Source organism: Lagenorhynchus albirostris, chromosome 14 (assembly GCF_949774975.1).
Source record: "Lagenorhynchus albirostris chromosome 14, mLagAlb1.1, whole genome shotgun sequence".
Taxonomy (NCBI): Eukaryota; Metazoa; Chordata; class Mammalia; order Artiodactyla; family Delphinidae; genus Lagenorhynchus; species Lagenorhynchus albirostris.
The window spans coordinates 87933732-87957583 of record NC_083108.1 but is presented as its reverse complement, the minus strand read 5'-3'; the positions used below and the strand labels follow the sequence as shown (position 1 = coordinate 87957583).

General features: G+C 62.7%; 1 protein-coding gene and 1 long non-coding RNA gene across 17 annotated transcripts in view; one reads left to right on the top strand and one right to left on the bottom strand.

Annotated features, from left to right (window-relative positions):
• The first annotated feature begins 1118 nt into the window (after window positions 1-1118).
• Window positions 1119-7017, top strand: LOC132504074 (uncharacterized). 4 transcript variants are annotated; one of them, XR_009534721.1, is made up of 3 exons: window positions 1119-1259; window positions 2559-4504; window positions 4714-7017. It is a non-coding gene; the product is annotated as an uncharacterized LOC132504074 (long non-coding RNA). The 4 variants fall into 4 exon arrangements; XR_009534723.1 differs by lacking the exon at window positions 1119-1259 and having other exon boundaries at window positions 2337-2684; window positions 2775-4504; XR_009534722.1 differs by lacking the exon at window positions 1119-1259 and having other exon boundaries at window positions 2337-2904; window positions 3739-4504.
• Window positions 7018-13237: 6220 nt separating this feature from the next.
• Window positions 13238-23852, bottom strand: part of FBRSL1 (fibrosin like 1) — an 86099-nt gene continuing 75484 nt past the window's right edge. For 4 of the 13 annotated variants that reach the window (XM_060121200.1, XM_060121201.1, XM_060121203.1 and 1 more), the window contains 11 exons: window positions 23196-23635; window positions 22408-22458; window positions 22111-22206; window positions 21486-21554; window positions 21300-21329; window positions 21034-21105; window positions 19701-19830; window positions 17650-17727; window positions 17363-17446; window positions 16930-17128; window positions 13238-15326 (listed from right to left, as the gene is read on the bottom strand). In XM_060121200.1, coding sequence (XP_059977183.1) covers window positions 14492-15326; window positions 16930-17128; window positions 17363-17446; window positions 17650-17727; window positions 19701-19830; window positions 21034-21105; window positions 21300-21329; window positions 21486-21554; window positions 22111-22206; window positions 22408-22458; window positions 23196-23635 — 2084 coding nt within the window. In that variant the 3' untranslated portion in view covers window positions 13238-14491. Of the gene's footprint in view, window positions 15327-16929; window positions 17129-17362; window positions 17447-17649; window positions 17728-19700; window positions 19831-21033; window positions 21106-21299; window positions 21330-21485; window positions 21555-22077; window positions 22207-22407; window positions 22459-23195; window positions 23636-23852 lie in introns of all 13 variants that reach the window. The other 9 variants (XM_060121209.1, XM_060121202.1, XM_060121211.1 and 6 more) reach the window with 9 other exon arrangements.

Sequence of the window (23852 nt, the reverse complement as noted above, 5' to 3'; positions counted from 1 at the left end):
ACCCCCAGGCGCCCAGCACCGCTGCCCCACCAGGCCCCCGCCCACGACGACCTTCCTGGTCTGAGGATCTGCCCCGATCGGGCGGGCTCGGGGGGCACCAGGCCACCACCACCACCCCCCCCCCCCGTCTGTGCTCCACCCGGCTCTGCTCTCCGGAAGGCTCTGAGGGCTGGGCCTGCTCCAGAACAGGTGCAGGAGTTTAAAAAGCAGATTTCCGCGGTGCTTCGCCAGGCAGATGACCCCGTGCTTCACGACGGTTCAAAGGGGGCCCACCCCTCATTTCACAGGGAGGGGAACTAGGGCCCAGAAAGGCCCGGTGGTCTCCCCAGATGCCCCGCAACAAATAAAGTGACCGGGGACAGTCTGAGGGTGAGGGCCGCGGGCCCTGAGGACACTCGTCCTGTCACATCGCAGGGTCCAGAGCTGGAGACCAGAGGGGACCGCTGCCAAGATGGGCCCAAAAGAGAAGCGAGGAGAGATTCTGGGCGCGCTAACCTCAGAGACGCTCTTGTCTAAACCAATAAAGGGCTCGATCGCTCCCCAGAGAAAGGCTGTTGAAAATACATTTTCCACTCAGTGATAAAGAGAAATTTGCTACCAAGCCCTAAAGTGACACAGAGGACCCTCAGGTGCATATTAGGAAGTGGGAAAAGCCACCTGAAAGGTGACACACTGCACAGCTGCAACCCTGGGACGGTCTGGAAAAGGCACAGCCATGGGGACGTGAAGGGATCAGGGTCGGGGTGGGCGGTGCCAGGGCTGGGGTATGAACAGGCAGAGCACAGAGGAGTTTCTGGGCAGTGAAACGACCCCATATGATTCTCAAGCGTAGGTACACTTCATACGTGTGTCCAAGCCCATCGCATGTACAACACCAAGACCGAACCCTCATGCAACGGTGGGCTTTGGTTTATAATAATTATCAAAATCGCTGGATGGATTGCAGCAAATGTATGACACCGGCTAAGATACTGATAATGGAAACGGAGGCGGGGCAGGGGCATGTACGGGAACTCTCTGCACTTCCTGCCCAATCTTGTAAACAAAACCCCTCTAAGAAAACAATGACTATTCATGTTTAAAAATCCATCTGGGTGGAGAAAGCCTGGGAAGGGGAGGGGCAGGAGCCCTGCGGGCGGGGCCTCTCGGGGGCCAACAGGCCACGCGCCACGGCCAGCACTGGGCGTCTGCTGCTGCTCTGGTTGCGGCCCGCGACCCTGGTGACGACGCGGGGGACGCACCTGCCACGGTCCCACAAGGTGAGCTACACGTCCCTGCCCCCTGTCGCTGCACAGTGCAGGGCTGCCCGCACCCAGGCCCGCGGGGCCCCTGGCTCCCAGCCCGCTTTCCTGCCCCGGCTCTGTGCTCCCTCTTCTGTCCCCCCTCCCACGCCCAGCCTGTGAGCGCGCCCGCCTCCCAAGGCTCTCAGGCCCCCAGGACAGCTGACTCCTGACTCACACCCAGGCCCGGCGCCAAGTACCCAGTCCAGTGGCCCCTGCGACCTGGGACAGAAGCTGCTCCAGGGACCCGGCGCGGCGTGGAATGGCAGGGGGCGGGCCCAGGGGAGCGGGGGGAGGGGCAGCGGGTGCCGGGGCGACAGCGATCAGCTCGCGCGCATCGCGGCATGCCAGCGGAGACAACGCGACCTGGCTGTCCTGGGGGCTGTGTCACCGCCCTGATCCCCTCGTCCTGCCTCGTCCGCGGCGGCCCCTGCACAGGAGCAGCAGGGAGGACTCCGTGCCGCACGGCCCCTCCCCGGGGCCCTCCTGTCTGCTTGGTCTCTGGGCGGCTCCTCCTCTGTCCTCGGGTCTCACCCGCTGGGCCGCCCCGACCCTGAGCCCAGACGCCTTTATTCTCAGCCCTTGAGAGCTGAAGTGACTTACCCAGAACAGTAAACGCGGAACAGCGGCTCTTTGGGACCCTCAGTAGTTTTGAGCTTGTGAAGGAGATTTCTGAGAGCCGAGTGGAGGGCCCCTCACAGGTGGTGGGCGGGCGGCAGGCCTGGGCTTCAGTCCAACTCCTTGTTGGCTCTGTGATCCCGGGCAGGTCACCTACCCTCTCTGAGCCGCAGCGTCTCACCTGTAAAACGTGAGAGCGTGGGGAGGGGCTGGAAGCTTCATTCGTGGCACCCCTCCCTGCCCGCTGCTCGGCCGCACAGCCGCCTCTTCTGTCCTCTGTGCCTCAGTTTACCCTCTGCCTCCCTCCCCCGGCTCTCCGTCTTCTGGACCCCCGTGGTCTGCGGATGTTTCAGCACAGTGTCAGGCGGGCGAGCCAAGTTTGCAGGGTGGGGGAGAACACGGGGCTGCGGCGGGCACGGGGCGGGGGGAGCCATCGGGGAGGCCTGCGAGGAGTACTCAGAGTGCCGGAGCGGCGGCTGCGTCACCAACAGCCTGAGTCCCCAGAAGTTCTGCAGCCCCCAGGCCGTCTTCCAGCAGTGCCTGTCCTGGCAGAAGGTGTGCCCTGCCCGGGCCGGCGAGGGGCGAGAGGCCAGGGAGGGCGGACCCTGGGAAGGAGGGCTGGGGGCCTGGCAGAAGGGACCAGGTCTCCTTTTCCAGTAGCCGAACGGGCACACCTGCCTGGACCACACAGAGTGCTGGAGCGGCTGCTGCGTCACCAGCAGCTACGGGCTGCAGACGTACCGCACGGCCAAGACCATCTTCCTGCAGTGCGTGCCGTGGTGCAAGGTGAGGCCAAGGGCCGCGGGGCCGGAGGGGGGCGCCTGCTGGCTCTGACCGCTGCCCCCAGCCCAACGGGGACTACTGCACGGACCACAGCCCCCAGCCCAACGGGGACTATTGCACGGACCACGGCGAGTGCCGCAGCAAGTGCTGCGTCCAGCCGAACGAGGTCGACCCCCACCGCTGCGTCCCCCGGAGCGGCGTCCTGGTCCAGTGCCTGCCCTGGGTGAGTCCTGGAACCGGGTCCAGCCCGCCTGTGGGGCTAACTCCAGCGACTGGCCTGAGGGCGGGCGGGCGGGCGGGCAGTGACCTGGAAGTGGTGTGTCCCCTCCCAGGAGAGGCCGCCAACTGCCTCTGCAGATCGGCCTCTGTTCCCGTTTCCTGAAGCAGAGCCCGGATGAGGCGTCAGAAAAGGGCACGGGTCACGGGGGGTGGGTTCTCAGGTCCACCAGGGTCGCAGCAGGACACAGCGCTGGATGCCCGGGGAAGGGCCAGCACAGCGGCGGGGGGCGGACCCACGGGACGGGGCAGCACCGGGACTCACTCCTGTGGGGCTGGACGAAGGGAAGGACTGTCTCGGGGGCCTCCCCCCCCATCACCTTCCCCAGAAGAAGGAGCTCAGTGAGGCGGCCCCCCAGGACGCAGGACCTGAAGACACCACGGAGGACGGGGTAGGGGGGCCGCAGAGGGAGGTGGGGCACGGTGACCGGAGGGGCACGGCGAGCGGCTGGGAGACAACACTCTGGTGCCCGAGCTCAGACTCCGGGACCCGTGACTGCAGTCTGACGGAAAAGGTGTGTCGGGGCCCCGAGGGTGAGAGCCAGAGCTTCCTGAGCACGCCCACCTGGCCCGTCAGCACCCAGAGCGGCGGTGGGTGCAGAGGTGCCACGACAGTGAGTCCACGGGTGTCCCGAGGGTGTCGGAGACAACCAGGCCGCTCCGCCGGCAGCCTCGCCCAGAGGCGCGGATCGTCGGTCCCGAGGACAGCGTGGCCCTTACAATCCAGCTGCCCGAAGGCTGCGTCTCCCCGTGCGTTTCCTAATTTTGCTGTGTCTTCTAGTGACTTGGACCCGGTCTGTGCCCTGGAGACCTGCCTGGACCCTGAGCCCTGCACGTGTTCAGGCTGCTCTTCCCGGGATGGTGAAAACCTGCAGGTATCAGACGTCTAGCTGTGAACTCCTGAGACCGCCCGCATCCGGGTGGCCCCTACTGGAACCTCGAGGTGATAACTTAGCATCAGCAAACCTCCCGACTGAGTGAGTGTTTCTGTGGACGTGGAGACACCGGGTCTCAGCTCAGCACCGTCCTAAGGAGCCCCCTTCACCAGAGACCGAGTCTCCCCAGAGGAAAGGGCAGGTGCAGACACGTCCCTCCCCCGCAGGCGCACACAGATGACTGGTCACTGCAGGTAAGTCATCAGTTGGCCGTTCCAACTGGAAAGGCTCCCCTGACCTTGCGGATGGCGCAGTGAGGACATCGGAGCCCGCTAAAGACCCCTGGGGGGGGGGCTCCCACTGGTCCCACCTTCCCCTGGAGCAGAAGTGCTGGCTGATCTAGAAACTGTTCCCTCTGGTGGCTTCTCGGGGCAAACACCAGAGCCGCTCCTCTGCACCCAGAGTGCCAGAAATGTCACTGTCACCTTCCTCTGTGCCCAGCACCCACCCCGCAGACACCAGGCTGCTTTTCTGGGCTCTGCTAGAACAATTCTCCACCCTGTGCCTCCCCGCTTCTGCCTGCTCCTCCTGGGCTGGAGATGACTATGACAGTACTTGCAGAGTAAGTCATGAGAAGCCGTCGCTCCCACCCTAATAGTGAGAACAAGCCAGGTAAGCCACAAATTATAGTTGTTTTTTTTAAAAAAAGAATAGATTTAAACGTAAAACATAAAACTGTAAAGCATTTAGAAGAAAAAGAGGAGAATAGTTTCATGATCTTGGATTAGACAGAGGTCTTAGTCATGACCAAACACCACACATAACAGAAAAATTAGATAAATTGGATTTCATAAAAATTAAAAACTTTTGTTCTGTGATAGACACAGTTAAGAGAATGAAAAGACAAGCCACAGACGAGAAGAAATGACACATCTGACAAAGGACTCGGATCCAGACTATACAAAAAACTCTCAAAAGTTAAGTGAAAACAACTCAATTAAGGGACATTCCTGGTGGCGCAGTGGCTAAGAATCCGCCTGCTAATTCAGGGGACACAGGTTCAAGCCCTGGTCCGGGAAGATCCCACGTGCCACGGAGCAACTAGGCCCGTGAGCCACAACTACTGAGCCTGCGCTCTAGAGCCCACGTGCCACAACTACTGAGCCTGTGTGCCTAGAGCCTGTGCTCCGCAACAAGAGAAGCCCCCGCTCGCTGCAACTAGAGAAAGCCTGCAGGCAGCAATGAAGACCCAACGCAGCCAAAAATAAATAAATTAAAAAAAAAACCCAATTAAAAAACAAGACAAAAAATTTGAACGGACATTTCACCAAGACAATATACAGACAGCTCAGACGCACGAGAAAGCTGGTCCACCATCGTTAGCCCCGAGGGAAACGCAGAGCAGGCTGACGTCCAGCCTGTGATTAGACGGACCAAGGGCCGCCAGGCTGCAGAGCCTGGGGCACCCGCGGCGGACGGGACGTCGGCGGCCTCGCGAGCAGCGGGGGGCGGCCGCGCACACACTCACCAGGTGCGCCGAACACCTGTGTCGCACCCTGACCCACTCAAGCTCTTCATTCTTGCTCCTGACGCTGCTGCGTGAGTGGACAAACGTGGTGCATCCCCGGACGGGAGGTCCCGCCGCCCGAGGAGGAGCGGCCTCAGAGGCCACGCCCGCGAGGCCCCATCCACGCGATTCTCCAGAAGAGGCTGCAGGCTGGGGGCGGCACGACTGGCCGCAGCAGGGCTTCCGGGGGCGACGAGAGGCCAGGCCCCGGTTGTGAGGGGTGCGTCAGTCTGTGGCTTTCCTCACGGCTCACCCGACTTGGGGAGACTTTACTGTCGCTCGTGAGCCCCACGTGAAACGAATCTGGTGGAGCCCTGGGGACGCTGGTGTGTTTGAGCTTGTGCGGCAGGGAAGCAGGACGGACGTGAGGAAACAGGCAGCCGCCACAAGCTGAGGACCCCCGCGGCTGGCCGCTTGGCATGCAGGGCTCTCGGGGAGATGGGCAAGGAGAGGACGCTTGGACCAGCCCTGGGGTCGGGGCCGCCCGTGGGTCGTGGGTCGAGGTTCACCGCAGGGCGCCCCCCTCCCCCCAGGGTCCTCTGGGCGGGCGAGTCTGCAGGAGGCCGGGCAGGCCTCGGGGCTCCGTCCAGCGTCCGCCAGGCCGCCCTCTCCCCCGCAGGCCACCACTCGTCCACCTTCTGTCTCTGCGGCTTTGCCTGCTCAGGACGCTCCGTGGAGACGGACTCACACGATCCGGGGCCGCTGTGGCTTCCTTCACGGATCACGATGCTCTCAAGTCTCATCCACGCTGTCAAGTGAGGCAGAACTTTGCTCCTTTTTGTGGCTGAGTAACATTCCACCGCGTGGCTGCAACTACATGCTGTCTACCAGCATCCGTGGAGGGACACGCGGGTTCTTTCCATTTCTGACTCTTCTGAGTAAAGTTGCTGTGCACATTCCTATACACGTCCTCTGTGGACACAGGTTTTTAATTCTCTGGGCCTGTACCAGGAGTGGGACTCTGGCTCATACAGTTACTCCACGTCTCACCTCTTAGGAAATGCCAGATTGCTCTCCACAGCACCCGCGCCCTGTCACACTCCCACAGGCGCTTTGCCCACACCCTGCACGACGCTGCTTATGGTCTGTCTTCTTGGTCCTATCCCAGTGGGCGGGAAGTGGATCCCAGAGTGACTGCAGCTCGTTCTTTAAAAACAACAAAACAGGACTTCCCTGGTGGCGCAGTGCTTAAGAATCCACCTGCAGGGGACACGGGTTCAAGCCCTGGTCCGGGAAGATCCCAGATGCCGCAGAGCAACTAAGCCCGTGCGCCACAACTACTGAGCCTGCGCTCTAGAGCCCACGAGCCACAACTACTGAAGCCCGCGCGGCTAGAGCCCGTGCTCCGCAACAAGACAAGCCACCGCAATGAGAAGCCCGCGCACCGCAACGAAGAGTAGCCCCCGCTCACTGCAACTAGAGAAAGTCCACGTGCAGCAATGAAGACCCAACGCAGCCAATAAATAAATAAATAACAACAACAACAAAACCGGGACTTCCCCTGGCGGGGGCACGGGCTCAATCCCCGGTTGGGGAACTAAGATCCCACATGCCCGCCCGGCGCCGCTCCCAGCAAGGCCAAAAATAAATAAATAAAATAAACCCAGCAAAACCAGAAGGATCGCTCTCCTTAGCTCAAAACACTCTGGAGACTCTGGGGTAGCGGCGGGACCTTCGCTGTGGCGCAGGGTCCCCCGCACGGCCAGCAGTGTCCGACCTTGTCCCCGCCTCGTCCCCTGAGGTTCTGCCCACCGACCCCTCCCTCTCCGGGAGCCGGTCTCGCGCCGCAGAGCCACGGGGCGCCCTTAGCCGAGTCCGTACTCAGACGCCTGGTTCTCAGCGGGACCCCGGCCACCCTAGTGCCGGCCCCTCCGTGTGTCCTCAGGTGCGGGGCCTTCCGATGCTGCGGACGCTCCGCCTGCTTCATGGTGCTTCAGCTCCTGGGGCGCTGGGCCCGCCGCGCGGGCGTCTTGCCGGTTCTGTTCTTCGATGCACCCACAGCGACCCCACCCGCCGGCACCCCGCGGGCACGAGGGAAGTTCCGCCCGCGGCCGCCAGGTGGCGCTGGGGGTCGGCAGCCGGCCAGGCCCCGGGGCGCCCCAGCGGCTCGCTCCTCCCGGGATGCGGACAGACCCCGACGTTTCCCCTTTGCAGCAGGAAAACAGCAGTTTGCCCACTGGCTGCAGGCCTCGCGCAGGTTAGCCCGGGTGAGCGCCGCACGCGAGGGGATTCCTGGCGGCGGGGGTCCCTCTCGCGGGGATCGGCCGGAGCCCGCGCTCCTCCCCCTCCAGGAGAGCCTGCTCCCCTCGAGGCCGGGCACTCCTCGGAGAACGTGGTGTCCGGGGCGAGCTGCCCCCGCGCGCACGGCTGACAGAGCCTCGGGGCGGCGTGGGCGCCGCGTCTTCCCCGTGTCCCCACGTGGTGCTCCCTGTGTCTGTTCTCAGGACGCCCGTCCTGTGGGATTCGGCCCTACCCTAATGACCTCGTTCTCCCTGTCACACATTTAAAGGCCCCGTCTCCACGCAGAGTCACATCCTGACGTCCCGGGGTCAGGGCTTCCACCTGTGAATCTTGGGGACACAGTTCAGCCCGTGACACCCTCCAAGTCGTTCTAGAAACACCGTAGATGGGTGGGAAGAGCTGCCGGGCCCCAGGCCCTGGGAAGGGAGGGAGAGGAAGCGGCGGTTCACGGAGGGGCCCCGGGTGGGGTTCTCATCTGTCCCCTTGAAGGTCCTCCGGGCCCCCCCCCCCGCTGGCCTCCTGCCATCCTGGGCGGCCCTGATTTGATGGCAGACCGAGGGCTCCTCGGAGGAGGGACCCCGGGATCCACCTCGGGTCCAGGGCCAGGCAGAGCAGGAGGAGGGGGTCTGCAAGGGAGCTGGCGACAGGTGATCCGAGGGCCACTTTCCACAGGGGCTCACGGGGGTCACTCGATGGTGGTGGCCCCGCCTCTGACGCCTGGTGGCTGGGCGGCCGCGGGGACTTTGCCGCGGTGCTGGGGGCCGGGGGCCACGGTCCCGGGCGCCACCCTGCGGAAGAGACTTGGGTGATTCTTCGTCCAGAGCAAGTCGCACAACGTCTCCCCCGTCACGGCGAGGACGGGACGACCTCCTCTGCAGACGGGAAAGCGGTCTCCACGGGTGCCCCCAGGCCTCCTCGCCCCCGAGTTCGCACGCAGAATGCCGCGGGCGCCGTCCGCGTGGGCAGGAAGTGGGCCTACAGTTCTCCTGACTTTGTTTCTTCCCCCGAACTTCTTATTCTGTAGTCACAGAATGCGATTTTTGAAAACTGTGGTGAAACACACGACGGAAGAATTTCTCTCTCAGCCATTTTAAGCGCACAGCCCAGGGGCATTCAGTACATTCGCACTGAGCGACCGTCCACCACCATCTCCACAAATTCTCATCTCCCCAGACGGAAACTGCCCCCTCAGACCCCTGACACTTTGGCAGGCGTCCAGCGCCGAGCAAGGCCGAGCCCGCGGCCCGCGGCCGCCCCGCCTGTGAACGGTCGGCGCCGTCCCTCTATCCGCGTGGGGAGGGGTGAAGCCGCCTCCCTGCTGCAGGCTCTGCCTGGCGGTCACTGCTCAGCGCGGCCACTTCCTGCGCTAAGAAGCTCTGGCTTAAAGCCCAGTGGGTCACGAAACTATCGATAATTCCCCGGGACGCGGGGCCACGATGGGGAGACGGTCAGGGGACGGGAGCTTCGCGCTCGGGACAAGTGGCCGTCACTGGAGACACTCCGCGTGGTCTCCCCCAAAACTCTGATGAGAAGTGACAAGAGGTGTCGGCTCCCTGGGTAGGGTTTCGGATTAAGTCTCTAGGTGGCTGATCCCCGAGGTGCTGCGGGCTGAGCGCAAGCATGCCCCTGGAAGCGCTTTGTGGCTACGGTAACGTGGCTGGAGGGAAAGCGGGCGCTTTGTGGTACCGATGCGGCGAGCGCCGGCGGCTGGAGCCTCGGGGGCGGCGTGGGCCCTGCAGGACCCGCGGGCAGGGAGCCCCGAGCACTGGGAGGTTTGCTGGGGAGAAGGAGGGCGGGGGCGCTGCGTCCTGCGGGCGTGAGGGGCACGGGAGGGAGGGAAGACCCAAAGTTTGGCTTTTGCAAAATATAATAGAAGAGACAAACCTCTGAGAGTCTGACTGACGAAAGAGGAGACACCGGTGAGCCCGAGGAACGTGAAAGACAACAGTCTCAGAGGAAAGACAGTTGTAAAAACTGGAAGAAGCGTGCTGTGTGGACCCATTCGCTTGATGCGCCCACATTCCTCAGAGAGCAGACCCATTCCCAGGAAGATAAAAACTGCCCAAACTGTCTCTGAAACCAGGTAGTAATGCTGAAGAGACGGGTTACCCCCTAAAATCAGAAAAGGTCAGTGCCCCTGCCTGGCCGGGGGCAGGCTCGCCGGGACCTCCTTGGGGGACAGATGTGGTCACAGATGAACGCGACATCCTCAGAAAGATGGCGGCAAGGTTGCCAGGCAACGCGTTAAACGGCCACGGAGGCACAGGAAACTAAGTCTCAACTTCCTCCTCAGGACTCGGAGAAGCAGAATAAAATTTGGTCACCAAAGAGCTGTTGAGGGACTTCCCTGGTGGCGCAGCGGTTAAGAATCCGCCTGCCAACGCAGGGGACACGGGTTTGAGCCCTTGTCCGGGAAGATCCCACATGCCGCAGTGCAACTAAGCCCGTGCGCCACAACTACTGATCCCACGAGCCACAACTACTGAGCCCCCACGCCACAACTACTGAAGCCCGGGCGCCTAGAGCCCATGCTCCGCAACAAGAGAAGCCACCGCAATGAGAAGCCCGCGCACCGCAACAAAGACCCAACGCAGCCAAAAAAAACAAACAAACAAAAACACCACACCTGTTGGGTTAAAGTGGTCAAGTGTGCAACTTACAAAACCATTTTAAAATTGAGTGCCTGGCTCAAGGCAGCGAGGGTCAAGCGGAAGAGCACGGGTTTGCTTGGTCAGACTTGGCCATTTCGCAAGAACTTGAGTGCGTAAGCACAAAGGCGATTCAGCGTCAGGACAGCTGTTTGTGCCATGTGTGACGTTATCCGACTCAAAGAGAAAACCCACACGGCCAGCTAACAGATACTGAACACCTGTGTCTGATTTAAAATTTTTAAAAAGTGAGCTAACGAAGAAAACCTGGTGACTTAACATCAAACTACCCACTATATACGGACAGCACGAGGGGACAGCGAGAAGATGCTGGAGGACAGCCAGACTGTTCTTGCCTGAAGACGACCTCCCAGTCTACCTGGAAAGTAAGAGAACCAACAGAAAGGCCGTTGGAACTGGTAGGAGGTTTGGTCAGTACCTTGGTCAGGAGAGGTCCGGTTGTGTTGCCATGATGGACAGCCCCACGTCTCAGGGCTCTGCTCTGTGCTTTCCCACCACGAGCCCCACAGTGCAGCCCGCTTGGGAACAGTCCTGGTTGCCGAGGCCCCGGGGGACGCCACACCAGCGATCGAGCGTCCCTGCTCAGAAGCAGCTTATGCCCTTCCGCGGCTGACGAAGACCAGGGCGAGTCCCACAGCTCCGCCCACACACGGGGGCCAGTGGTACAGCCCTCCTGTGCACTTGGAGGCTGCGGGGTGCTCGGCGAGCAGCACCAATGCCACAGGAAGGCAGAGAGACCCACGGCAGACACGCGAACCAGGAGCTACTCCGCACTGTCGTAATGAGCAGCGCGACACGCAGCTTTACCGCAAGCGGCAACACCGAGGAGTACACGCGAGAAGCTGCGAGACAGCGGAAGAGAATTGAGACCTTCACCAAGAGACCGGAAAGGAAACTTAAATACATCAGTGAGAGTCCTGTGGTGGATCAGGAAGGATCAACATTGTAAAAGTGTCAATTCCTCCCAAACTTGTCTATAAATCCAATGCTATCCCAATATAAAAGTGACAGGAAAAAACTAACAAAATTTGACAAGCTAACCCTAAAGTTCACATAGAGAAACTGTCTGCAAGAACAGCAGCAAAGTCTGTGCTCACAGCCTCCCCCAAGGCTTCCCACCTGCTTCCTGGGCCAGGAGGGCGACCTCCTGGGCCCCTCTCTTTCTCTTTCACGTGGTTTACACCCTTATTTTACCGGAATATTTCTTCCAGTGGCTTGCAAAGAAGAGACGCAGGGAATGAATGTATGTCTGAATCCTTGCGTGTCTGATACGTCTTTTTCTTGACTGGTATTTGGCCAGGATGTTTTAAAATCGCTCCTTTAAAATGTCCCACTGCACTTAGCTTTCTCCCCGCCGCCCAAATTCTATTAGTTGGATGAGGGACATCCTGGAAAGGCCGTCTAAGTCGTTCACCTTTTCTCACATTTTCAACTCACTTTTTGTTTTACCTTCTAGGGGATTTTATAAACTATAAATTCTATCTTTTAATCCTTTTATTGAAAAATTTTGACAATCATTTAACTTCACAGACGCTTCCTAGGGGGTGGCACTCCAGCGTGGACTGTGGGTCCCTGGAGGTTGGTGCTGCCTTACAGACAACGGTCCCTATGGGCCACTTTCGTAGACTACGGCCGTTGTTGGGTGATGAGCCAGCACGGAGGGCGCCCCCCAGTGGGCAAATTCCGTTATTGATTTTGCTCCATCAAAAATCATACCCTTCTGGATGACACTCCATTAGAGAACAGGATCCCTCGAAAAGGACGTCCCTTAGGGATGGCCTGCCCCAGGGCAGATACCAGCACTACCCTGCAGGTGACATGCTGCTAGGGGCCCTTGTCTGGGAAGAGGCAAGCAGCATAGGCCTACTCCCCTGGTCCCTATGGTTCAGTGCAGACCGTGTCCTTTGGCTTTAACTCAAGTATTTTATTCCTTCACGTTGATATCCCTGGACTCCCAAGTGATCTTGGTCAAGGGCAGACCCTGAATTGCACCCACCCTGCAACTACACCTATGGGTGGGGTCCCAGAGCCCTGGGCGCCAGCCGGCTGGGCCTCTGCTTCTCACTCCCTGCTCTGCAGGGACCCTGCAGCGGGGTGGGGGCAGCCCAGGGTGGGCGTGGCCATGAGCCTCCCCAGTCCATCACAGGAGAACTCGGTGACGGGGTGCCCCTGAAGCTCTGCTGTGTAGGCTACAACTGAGACCAGGGAAAACCAAGATGTGCAAGAGGAAGGCACTGCGGCCTGGTGGCGCTGGTCCCCGGGAACCAAACCCCTTTGGAGAAGCCCCTGGCTGGTGCTCCAGGGTGCAACGGTGACCAGGAGCTTGTCCCTGGGGATGAAGGGCACCCCCCCCCAACCCTCCATGGGGACCGTCATGGGCTCAGAGGCCCTGCTTAGGCCCTGGCTGCTCACCCAAGGAGGCCAGTCCACTTGGGGTACAGTGCCAGGGCCCCATTTCTAAACCACGGCCAGGGCAGGAGCCCCCTCGCCCTTCTCCTCCAGCGGGTGGAGGCAGCCAGCTGTGCCCCTGCTCCCCTCCCTCCTGAGCTCTCCCCTCTCCCACAGCCACCACCTGCTCTGCTGGGGCAGCGGGGGGCAAGGCCCGCCCCGCCCTGGACGTGCACCCCAACAGCCGGTGCACAGAGAAGACCAACCCAGCGGACAAGTTCCATACAGGGGTGATGTGGCAGACGACAGGGTGGGGACCACGTGACCAAAGCGGAGTTGAAGGCCCAGCTGGAGATGCAAAGGTCAGAGAGATGAGCCTGAACGGCCTGGGGGAGCGGGGCGAGGCGAGGTTGGCGACTTCGAGGCCGGCGCTCCACTGGGCAGCCCTGGTGGTGGCAGCAGCCAGGGTGCGGGAAGGAACTGAGGGTGGGTGCGCGACCCCCAGCTGTCACAAAGCCCCACAAAACACTCAACCACCTGTCCATCCAAAATCAAGGCTGTATTTACCTTCATTGGTTGATGTGAGAACAGAATGTTTAAAATAACCGGAGTCTACAGTGGAAACACAGGGTTGAAGATACAGAACCGAAGAAAGCAAACAGCTACAGATGGCCGAACCAAGGCTCAAACGCCGAGGACACAGGTGTGGATGCCAGGAAACAAGGTACGCTGACGACAGGGCATGGTGACATTCACGGGGTTATGAAAGTAAGACTGAAACCAAAAGGAAATCGTGCCAAGGCCTTGGCCGGTGGGAAAACATGAGACAAACGTCTGCTGATGTCCTCCGTGAGAAGAGAAGTTATTTCTTTTGTGCCTTTAGCCTTTTCACCTCCCAAACCCTACTTGTCTGGGGTGGATCCCGAGGACACTGCACAGTCAGCACAAGGTGCACACACGTCCCAGGGCCGCTCCGTGGTCCCCCCGGCGGCCCGGCCGCCCTGAGCGCTTGCATAGTTGAAGGACGGTGCTGCAGTTAAACGTCTGAGGGCATTTCCAACTGACAGCGGGTGGGTTTTTGTGACCACGTTAAACAGATAACCAGAGGAGTTTCTAGAAACCGTTTTTATAAAGTCTACCTAAATTAAGAATTTAATAACATCATATATTTATATTAAGACTATTTACACTGTGTTTTTTTAAAAAAAACAAACCGAAAAAGAAACCCTTCTACACTTCTGCATAATAAGGCAAATAAAGTTTTGTACATTATTAATTATCTTAATATATATCTGTAACTTCGGTTCCAAGTACCAAAGGAGGGCCAGGGCCGGGCCTGAGTGGGGACCTCACAGTGCGCTGGACAAAATGACCGTTTTCTTCTCCATAAATAAGACAAAAAAAAACCCCTGGGGCTCTGAGGCCATTAAATCGCAAAAGCAAACTAAAAGTTAAAAAGCAAAAGTCTTTTTTGTTTCATTGAAGTGTCTAAAGAGCACAAAGTTGAAAAAAATACAAATCTATTAAAAACGCTTCTCACCTGTGGGAAAAAAGGTACAAACTTGAATTTTTTTTCCAGTAGCCTCATCTCAAGCTCGGAAAACAAAAGACCACCCCCAGAAGAGCTGTGTATGACACCCCAACTCCGCAGGCTGCGAGTGGAAGAGCGAGCATCGCCCCAGGACCGATGGAACTGTGCTTAAGTTCTAGAAACAGACGTTTAGGTTAGTCGACAGCAGTGCGTTCGTTCGTGGAGGAACCTCCGCACGCGCGGCGGGCGCGGCCCCGCGGCCACTACCGCGCCTCTACCTCCTGGGGGTTGCGCGACGGGGAGTAGTCGCGGGCCTCGCCGGGCGCGCGGGCCCCGAGCGGCGTAGTCCTGCTCCGCGGCGGCCCCGGGGGCGTGGGGGGCCCGGCCGCGGCCACCAGCGGGGGCGGCGCGCCGAGCGAGGCGGCGGCGGCCGGCGGGGTCCGCGCCAGGAGCCCGTTGTGCAGCGCGGCGGCGGCCGGCGCGAGGCGCGGGTAGTGCAGGGCGCCCAGGGCGGGCAGCAGCGCCGCGCCGTCCAGGTGCGCGGCCCGGGCGCGCTCCAGCTCGTCGCGGCGCGCTTCCCTCAAGCGCTCGGGGCTGTAGTCGTGCGGCTCGCGGTCGCGGTAGGGGCGCTCGGGCGGCTCGAGGAGGGCGGCGGGGCCCGGGGCGAGCGGGGCGCGGCGGGGCGGCTCGGGGCCGCGGTAGGCCTCCCGCGGTGGCTCCCAGGCGAAAGCTGGGCGCTCGCGGCCCGCGAGGCCCGGCCCGGGCTGCGGGGGCGCGTCGCCGTCCTCCCCGCGCTCCTCCTTGACCTTCACGTCGCTCTGGGGCCGCTCGGCCGCCGCCTCGAGCGGCTTCGCCGGCTCACGGCCCAGGAGGCCCGCCAGGCGCAGGCCGTCCCCCAGGGCCGCCTTGCTGGGCTTGGCGCTGTCCTCCCGGGGCGGGGAGCGGCTCTCCTTGACGCGGGGCTCGGCCTCGCGCTCGGCAGGCACCCCGGTCCGGCCCGGCTCGCCCTGGCCGCGGAGCAGGAGGCCACTGCCCAGGTGGCCCACGGCGGCCACGGGCGAGGTCCGGCTCAGCAGGCGCGTCTTCTCCAGGAGGTCCCTGGGAGCGACAAGACAGCCCCCCTCAGCCTGGCGGGGCACCCTGCAGCGAGCTCCCCCGACACCAAGCTCCCACCTCAACGCGACGAGGCCACTGCCCGCCGTAGTGACCTCAGGGTCCTTGCGTGCGTGCGTGTGGGGTCCGCTTAGCACCCCCGCCTCCCGTGGAATCGTTGCTAGTGAGACCCCGTCAACACGTGGTGACCACAACCCACGTCCCCACGAGAGTTGCCCCACGCCTGTTTCCCCTCCACAAGCACCACGGACACCGACTTTGCAGCGGAACCGCAGAGCGCTCCACGGGGACCCAGGCCGCTGAGCCCCTGAGCCCAAACAGTCCTTCGCTGAGAAACTTAGGGCAGTTCCACCCATGCCCCAGACCTGCTGCAGGGACAGGGTCCTGCAAATCCTTCCTCATGTGGAGCGTGTGGCCTGGCTGCGGTCACCATAGTTCCACCCACCCCACTGCAGGTTGCTTCTCACCCGAGGCGCCACCCTGTTGTTTTTTTTTTCACCCTGTACTTCTTAGTCCTTTGCCCCTGAGCTAGGAGCACGATGGGCACGGCCCCCACCTTGATGAAGGGCTGGGAGGGCAGCTGGGCTTGACGGGGTCAGATCCGAGGCTCCTTTTCCCCTTGGGAGTCCCTAGGTCCCCCGGCCCCCTGACCAACCCTGTGCTGCACCTGGCCACCATCACTCTACTCGAGCCCCACCCGCTTGACCCTGAGATCCCCACGGGGGACCTGCAACTCCCCGGGCTCCTGACCCGCTGTGGCGACAGTGCTGTGGCTGTAGGAGGTGGGCAGGCCCTGGGCTGCTCCCTGGCACCCTTCCTGGGTTCTGCGACACATCCCCACCGTCTTCCAGGCTGATTCTAGGTCGTCTCCTCTCTCTCCTTGCTCTGCCTCAAGCTCCACCCTGTGCACCCAGTGTCTGGCACGTAGCACTACCCATGAGTGAAATGCTCCACATTCAGGACTGGGGGGACAGGACCTGGGTGGAAGGGCCGGACAGGGAGCCCTCTGTTCCAGTCCACGTGGCGGGCCACGACTCAAGAACACTCAAGCCCCAGCCTCTGCCATTGACCTGAGAACGTGGCTACCACCTCCCCTGCCCTGGCCTAGCTCTGCAACGCATGGGGCTGGGGGTAGGGAAGCACGCACAAGCTCAGCCCCCATCCACCTGCCCACAGGTGTACCTCCCAGACTCGGGCCCCCTGGTGGCTCAGCGGCCCCCTGCAGCGTGCAACGGCATTCTCTGCCCTGCTGATCTGAGCTCCCTCGAGGCCCCGCTGTGGTCCACAAGCCCACGGTCCCCGCCAAGGCCTCGGAGGGAGTGAACCCCCGCCCTGGATGGTGCCTGCCCAGACCCTGCACCAGCAAGGGTCCTCTGTGCAGACAGAATGGAGAGTGCTTGGGGGTGGGGTTCCCTTCCCCTAGTCTTCCCGGGCCCTGAGGCTGCAAACTTCACAGCCTCCCAACCAAGGAAACTGAGGGCAGAGCTCAGTGCGCCCCGCGGGCAGGTACGCGCGGCTCCGCTGAGCTGCCTAGGGGCTGCGGGGGCGGGAAGCCGGCAGGATGGGAGAGCGGAGGGTCCCCACTCACCGCTCCTCCCTGCTCTTGTCCAGCTCTCGGTCGTGGTTGGTCAGGGCTGAGACCTGCTCGGCGTCTACAGGCTTAGGCCACGGGGGTGGCGTGGGAAACGAGGGCGGCGCCCGGTGTAGCCGGTTCCAGGCCTCGCGGGGGCTGGGCAGGCCGTGCAGCGTGGGGCCCTCCTTGGGGGCAAAGAGGCTGCCACCGGGAGCTGGGGGGTGGGTGGCGGTGGGAGCGTGAGGCCGGGTTGCGAGGGAGGCGCACACACACGGAGATTCCCGACCTCAGACCCGCACGTGCCCCAAGCAGCCGGCAAAAGGGGTCCGTGCGCCCGGCGTCAGGGCGGCCCCGCCCCACGCAGGCGTGCGCGCGGAAAAACACATGCGCGTGCCCCTGCGCGAAGTGAGGGCGCATGCGCGGGGGGGGGGGGGACGCAGTCACTCACTCAGCGCGTGGCTCCCCAAGCCTCCGAAGGCGTTGCTGCCCAGGCTCCCCAGGCCCCCGAAGGTGCTTGATCTGCTGAAAGGGTCTGTGGGGGTGACGAGGGCTCAGGGCTCTCCACGTGCGCACCGGACCCTCCCCCCACCCCGTGGCTCCCGAAGCTGGCAGGTGCTACCTCCGCAATCGGAGGGGTACCCGGTTCTTGGGGTCATCTCCCCACCCACCTGCATCCCCCCAGCCCTGAGGTCAGCACAGGCCAGCCAGACCGCACGGACCTCAAGGGGCACCTACCCGTCAAGTGACCAGTGGGCAGGAAGCTGCCAGGATGCGCTGAGGGTCCGAACAGGTTGGTGGTGGGATGGGCAGCACCTGAGAGGGGGACAGGTTGATGGAAGCCGGAGTGCACCCGGGGCCTCGACTGCGGCTCCTTCCAAGGGTGGGTGCGCCCTGGGCGGCTGTTCCTCCCACTGCAGGCATGTGACCAAGTAGGAGGTGGGCTCTCATCTCCCCGGAGCCTGGGGGACCCCGAGGGGGTGGAGCAGAGAGGCAGGTGCTGACAGCAGTGGAGCCCCCAGAGGAAAAAGGGCAGAGACACGGCCTGCGATCGAGCCTTCAGGGGGCTCTCCCGAAGCCAGCGGCCCTGGAGTTTCCGACCAGAGCTACAGTCCCGGTCACCTAACAGTGGGTGCGGCCTGGGTGCTGACGGACACTGGCCCGAGTCACGGCTGCCAGAGGCCGCAGCTCGTCCTGTGGTGTCCCCTGGCTGCAGGCCACAGTCCACAAGCGTCACGATGGCAACAGCCCCGGCTCCCCCGACGCCCCTCAGGACCGAACCTGGAGGGCAGCCGGTAGGCCCAGTCTGGGGATGGGGCCTGTTGAGTCAGGGGCCGACTCTGCCGCTTAGGGTGCCCCATCCCGTAGCCTAGAAGTGAGTGCCTGGTGAGACCAGTGACGGCGCCCCCTCGTGTCCCTCCAGCTCCCTCCACCTGTGGGGACCCCAACAGTGGTGCGCTGTGTGCGTCACAGGTGGGCTCCTCCACCCACACACACGCAGGTTCGAGTCCCCAGAGAGCTCCCAGCTAGAAACTTGACCTCACCTCCAAGCGACCTTAAGTCAAAGTTCGGAAGCCAGCTGGCCCCAGGGCTAAAGAGGGTGGTGTATCGACAGGGCCGTGGGTGGGTGAGGAGCACAGAGGGGCCCAGGCCACAGCCTGTGGGCTCTGGCCCAGATGGGAGGCCCTCTGCTTTCTGAGGGGCCCTGACGCCTGGCTGGGGTCTGGAGGCCATCAGGGTGGTGGAGCCAGGGCTGGGAAGAGGCGCCACGCTCACCAGGACGGCCAGCGTGCCGACGGGCTGCCCGCACGGACGCGTCCACGCGCAAGGCGCAGCGGGTGGGGGCGAGCGCACATGAGCTTGGAGGAGGGCGGGGGGGTGTCCGAGGAGCAGTCAGGGAGGGCTCTCTGCGGAGGTGACGCCCTTTGAGGGCCTCACAGCTGGGGAGGAAGCAGCAGCAGCCCCGGAGCGAGGGCTCAAGGCCGCTGACCTCGGAAAGGCCTGCTGCTCGGCTGCCCTTGGCGTCTGGGAACTCGGGTTCCAGCAGGTTTCTCGCTTCCCTCTGATAGGAAGGCCGCACGGAAGCTCAGTTGCTTGTGCAAACAAGGTGGTCTGTGCGAGCACCTGCTTTCCTTCTGGGATTCCGGGTTTTGGTCCATGCAGGCAGAGCTGCCTACGTGAACGGCCCCCAGTAAGAACCCTGGGCAGTGGGTCTCCACGAGCTTCTCTGGGAGACAGCGCCTCGCCCTGCTGTCATGGCTCCTCGCTGGGGAACGAAGTGCGTCCTGGGGCCCCTGGGGCAGTGCTCGGGAGACACCCACCCATTTCCACCCTCCCCCTCTTCCTGGCCGAGGCTGCAACGCATACAGCCGGGGCTGGAGTGTGACGTGTGCCGAGTCCTGGGAGCGCTGCGAGCCTGGGGTAGTCCCAGGGACCCTGACGCCGCAAGGCTGTGGCGCGGCTGCTGGGGGGCGGGGTGGGGGCGAGCACACGGGTTCCGAGAGAAAAGCCAGACCCTTCCTGGGAGGGACAGCGGGAAGGACGCCCCAGAGAGGAGGGCATCCTGGCCAGAGTCCACGCGGGGCTCAGGTCGGCTGGGGGTGGGGGGGAGTCTCCGCAGGGGGAGAAGCTCGAGGAGGGCAAGGCTGCCAGACCCCACCAGCTATGGCCGGAGAAACAAGAACGCTGCCCGAGCAGCTGGAGGGAAACGGTGAGAACGCCTCCGCCCGGCCGCCCCCCGGCCTGCACGGTGGCCGAGCCCCCAGCGCCCACGAGCCAGGCCGCCTTACCTGAGCTGGAGAGGAGGGGCCGGGCCAGGTCCTGCGGGTAGTGGAATCCGGCGAACACGCCCGGGGCAGGGGGTCTGCTGAACAAGTCCAGCTTGGCGCCCGTGTCCAGTTTGTGAGGGCCCAGCTGCATCTGCGGGACAGAGGGTACGCAGGGGCTGCCAGTGAGCTGCCAGCAAAGTGGGACGCCACCTGCTCCGCTGGCCTTGCCCAGTGAGCGGACAGACAGGTAAGATTTATCCTGACGACGTTTCAGCAGATGCAGAATAACCGAACGCCATGTGTGACTGACACAGGAGGGTCCTGACTGGGGTGTTCCACTCCTTTTCATGCGCTTCTTGAAAGCTGGTGTGTTTTACACTTAGAACACATCTCAATTTGGATGCGACATTTTCACTGGAAATACTTGGTTTAGATTTTGTAAAATTGAGCTGGCAACGTACATCCCACACCCAAGTCGTTCCAGTTTTCCGATGACTAAATTTACCTTCAGTGTTAAGATTCAAATTTAGTGAAGTTAAACAGAACTACGAAGCCCGTCCCTGGGTCACAAGGGCCCCAGGAGGCACGGGGCTGGGTGAGTTCTATCTGCCGAGATGGCAGCGACAGAGCGGGAGGCTTGGGCCCTAGCTGGGGACGCTGCCCCACCTCCTTCACTGTGCCTTCTAGGTGGCTCTAAGCATCTGCATGTTGAATTGCACAATAATCTGTCATAAATCCCTTTCTGTGACTGGTCCTTTGTAGCACATTTAGGACGTGATGAGTTAAAAGTATTGTGCGTGGGGTAACGCGTTATCTGAGACGGCACACGAGAGCATGGAGACCCTTCTGCGGTACGAGGGCAGCGCCCCGGCCCGTTGCCCCAGCTGTGGGTCCCCAGGTCTCCCACTTCCCTGTGTCGCTCGGCCAGGGCGCCTGGTACCACCTGCCGGGAGGGCGACGGCCTCGAGCTGGGTTCCCGTTCCCCACCTGTCACCCCCCCCACCCCAGGAGCACGAAGGCTCCGCGAGCGCTTTTGGTCATCTTTGCCCCTGGCTAAAAACCCAGGCACACAGCAGGCCCAAGTGCTAATAGACACCTGGGGGGAAGAAGGGGACAGGGCCGACGGCCCACTGGGAGGACTCAACTGATGGTGGGGAGGCCCGCAGGGTCAGCTCCTCCCAAACCCCTGCCTGCATCACCCTGGGTGGCCAGGTGGGAAGTGGCCTTGAGTTCCCCACACACTGCTGTCCTGTCCCCTCCCCACCTCCAACCCCTCCCAGCCCGGCACAGCGCCTGGGCGAGGGGCAGCCTCTGAAGCACAGGCCTGGCCGGCAGCGCGAGCTGTCAAGCTCACCTTTATCTTCTGCTGATGGTGGTAGATCTGCCAGGCGATCTGCACGTGCACAGCACACCACTTCCCGGGCTTCTGCGACAGGGCGGGCGACGGGCTCAGCTTTGAGGCCAGGACCTCCTCGCTCCCCCCTCCCCGCTTCCTGCTGTCACAGTGCACCCCTGTGGCCGCTCAAGAGGCGCCCAGAGTCCTCCCGGGCCTTGGACCTTCCCTGAGGTCCCGCCAGGCCCCTTCCTCCCAAGGTGAGGCAAGCAGGCACACACACTCACCCTGACTGCTGTCCGGTATGGGTCTGACACCTGCCAGCGACAGAGGAAGAAGCATCAGACCCAGGCTCTGCAAGCAGCCCAGCCCCGGGGGTCGGGGGGAGAGGACTATGTGGGCCTCCACGAGGAGCCGCGCCGGCGGGAATGCCCACCAGAGAAGGAAGGAGGCCGGGCACCGCTGCCACCTACCCCGGGGGCTTTCTGTAGGAGGGTGTTAACAGCCCTGGCCTGGCCTCTTAGCTCGAGTGGGTTTGAAGTCTGAGGGGAGAGACGGACAGGGCACGAGATGACTTTGCAGGCCCCATGCCCAGGCGGCATGAGAGCCCCCAGGCGCCACCCAGGGGCGGCCTGGCATCCCACCATATCCTGTCCGGAGGTTTCTGAAAAGGCTCTTGATCGACGTGCCTGGGCCAGGGGCTTCCCCAAGGGCCAAGGCAGCCCCGCTTCAGGCAAGGTGAGCAGAGCAAGCCCAGTCCCTGGTCCTGGGGCGTAGGGGGTGCTTCCTGCCTGGGCCTCCTGCAGCGAGGATGCCCCTGTGCTGCCGCCATCCAGACCCCAACCCCGAGCGCTGCCAGGAGGTGAGAACGAGCGAAGCCAGGCTCTCCCGGCCCCATGGGGCACAGAGGGCCCCACCAAGGGTCAGGATGTTCTGCACTGAGGTGAAGACCCCTTGGGGGCCACCCAGGGTCATGACACACGCAACTACGTGCGAGGCGGCTGGAGCTGCCCCGGGACAGCAAGGGCTGGCTGGGGGCGGGGTGGTCCTGCAGAGCCCACCCACAGTGCCCACCCCCCTCCTGGGAGCAGCTGGTACCTTGGGCTGAAAAGCACCCTGCAGGGATCCAAAGGGACCTGGGTGTGGGAGCAGGGCGGGCAGTCCTGGGACGGCTGGAGGGAAGGGCGGGAAAAACTGCAAGAGAAGGTGGGAGGGGCATTCCAGGGGCCTCGCTGGACGCTTGGACGCCCAGGGCAGGGACGCCGGGCCCAGCCCTCTGGTCCCCACCCCGTCACCCCTGCACTGGGTGGAAGGTTACACGGACACGGCACAGCCCCGCCGCCCTCCACACCCCTCACCCTGCCTGGAGAGCTCAGAGCGCACAGGGACACTCACGTTGGAATGTCGGAAGTAGGGACTGTCCAGCTTGGGCGTGTACTTGTCAAACTGGAAGGGAAGGAGGCAGAGAGTGAGGCCTCCGGCCACGCTGACGCCCTCCGCTGGTCAAGCACCCACCCACGCCCTCCAGCCAGGCAGTGGCCAGAGCAAGGCTGGTGGCCTTCAGCCAGCTGTCCCCTAGGCTCCCCGAGCGTGCTGCCCCTTGGCCTTCCCTGTTCTAGTGGTCTCAGCACGGGAGGCGCAGACTCGCCCATCTGGTGTCTGTGGCCATGACTGGGGCGGGGGCGAGGGCATGGAGCCCAAGGCTGGTGGTTAGGCTGCAGGACACACCGAGGCCACTGGCAGACTAGTGAGTGACCAAACAAAGCTGGGTGGGAGCAGAGGGGACCCTGCCCCACAGCAGTTGGCTCAGGGCATGAGACCTCGAGGACAAGGAACATGGGAAGAGTCCTGGCTCCCGTGGCCCCTCAGTCTTGTCGGGCCTCTGGACCTGCCGCCCTGCTACCAGTGGAGACACTGAGGACCCCATGTGGGTGCAACTGGCCCCACGGCCGTGTGGACACGCGGTGCTCCCCAAGCCCGAAAGAACGGCTCAGGATGGGGAACCTCAAGGCATGACCTGGGGCGGGGGGACGAGAGAAGGAGCTGGACGGATGGCCGGACGGAAGGGGATGGTGTCAGCCTGCATGCGTGCAGAGAGCGTCTGCGTGTGCCTGCTACGTGTCCTGCGCCCGGGCCGCCCCCGCCCGCCCGCCCGCCCGCCCGCCGGCACGCAGCCTACGCACCGGCGGGGGTGCGGCAGGCGGCAGGAGCGGCGTCGGGGGCGGCCCGGCAGGGAAGGGGGCGAATGTGTGTTGGTGCTGGTGTGTGTGCTGGTGTGTGTGTTGGTGCTGGTGGAACTCCGCCCGCAGCAGAGCTCCCGGGCCCAGGGGGGCGCTCTGGACCAGAAAACGCGCGTTCAGCTCTTGCCTGAGCAGCTCGTGATCTACAAGAGAAAAAGAGAGAGACAGAGAGGCACGTCGGCCGCGGGCTCCCGGCGGGGCGAGGCGGATAGTCACCTGCTGGCACTCCCGGTTTCGGCAGGCCAAGCCGTGGTGGCCGCTCGCTACGTGCGGGCCCCAGGGTGGAGGTAAGAGAGGTGCCTGTGACCAAGTACCAATCAGAATCCCCGAATGAGGCTGGCAATACATGATTGGCTGGCTGAATGAGATCAACAGGCTGGCATCTAAAGGCAAGAGAGAACACCGTGAGCCACCCTGGGAGCCCCCGGAGACAGCCCTGAAGGGGAGCCCTGCCCGTCCCAGCACCCCCGGACCAGTGTCCTGGTCCCATCCTGGGGCACTGAGCTGCCCCAACCCAAGCTAGGCCGACAAGACTTTAGAAAAAAATTGGAGACCCACAGAGAAATCCTTAGTGACCTAAGATTTGGCCGTGAGGAAGCC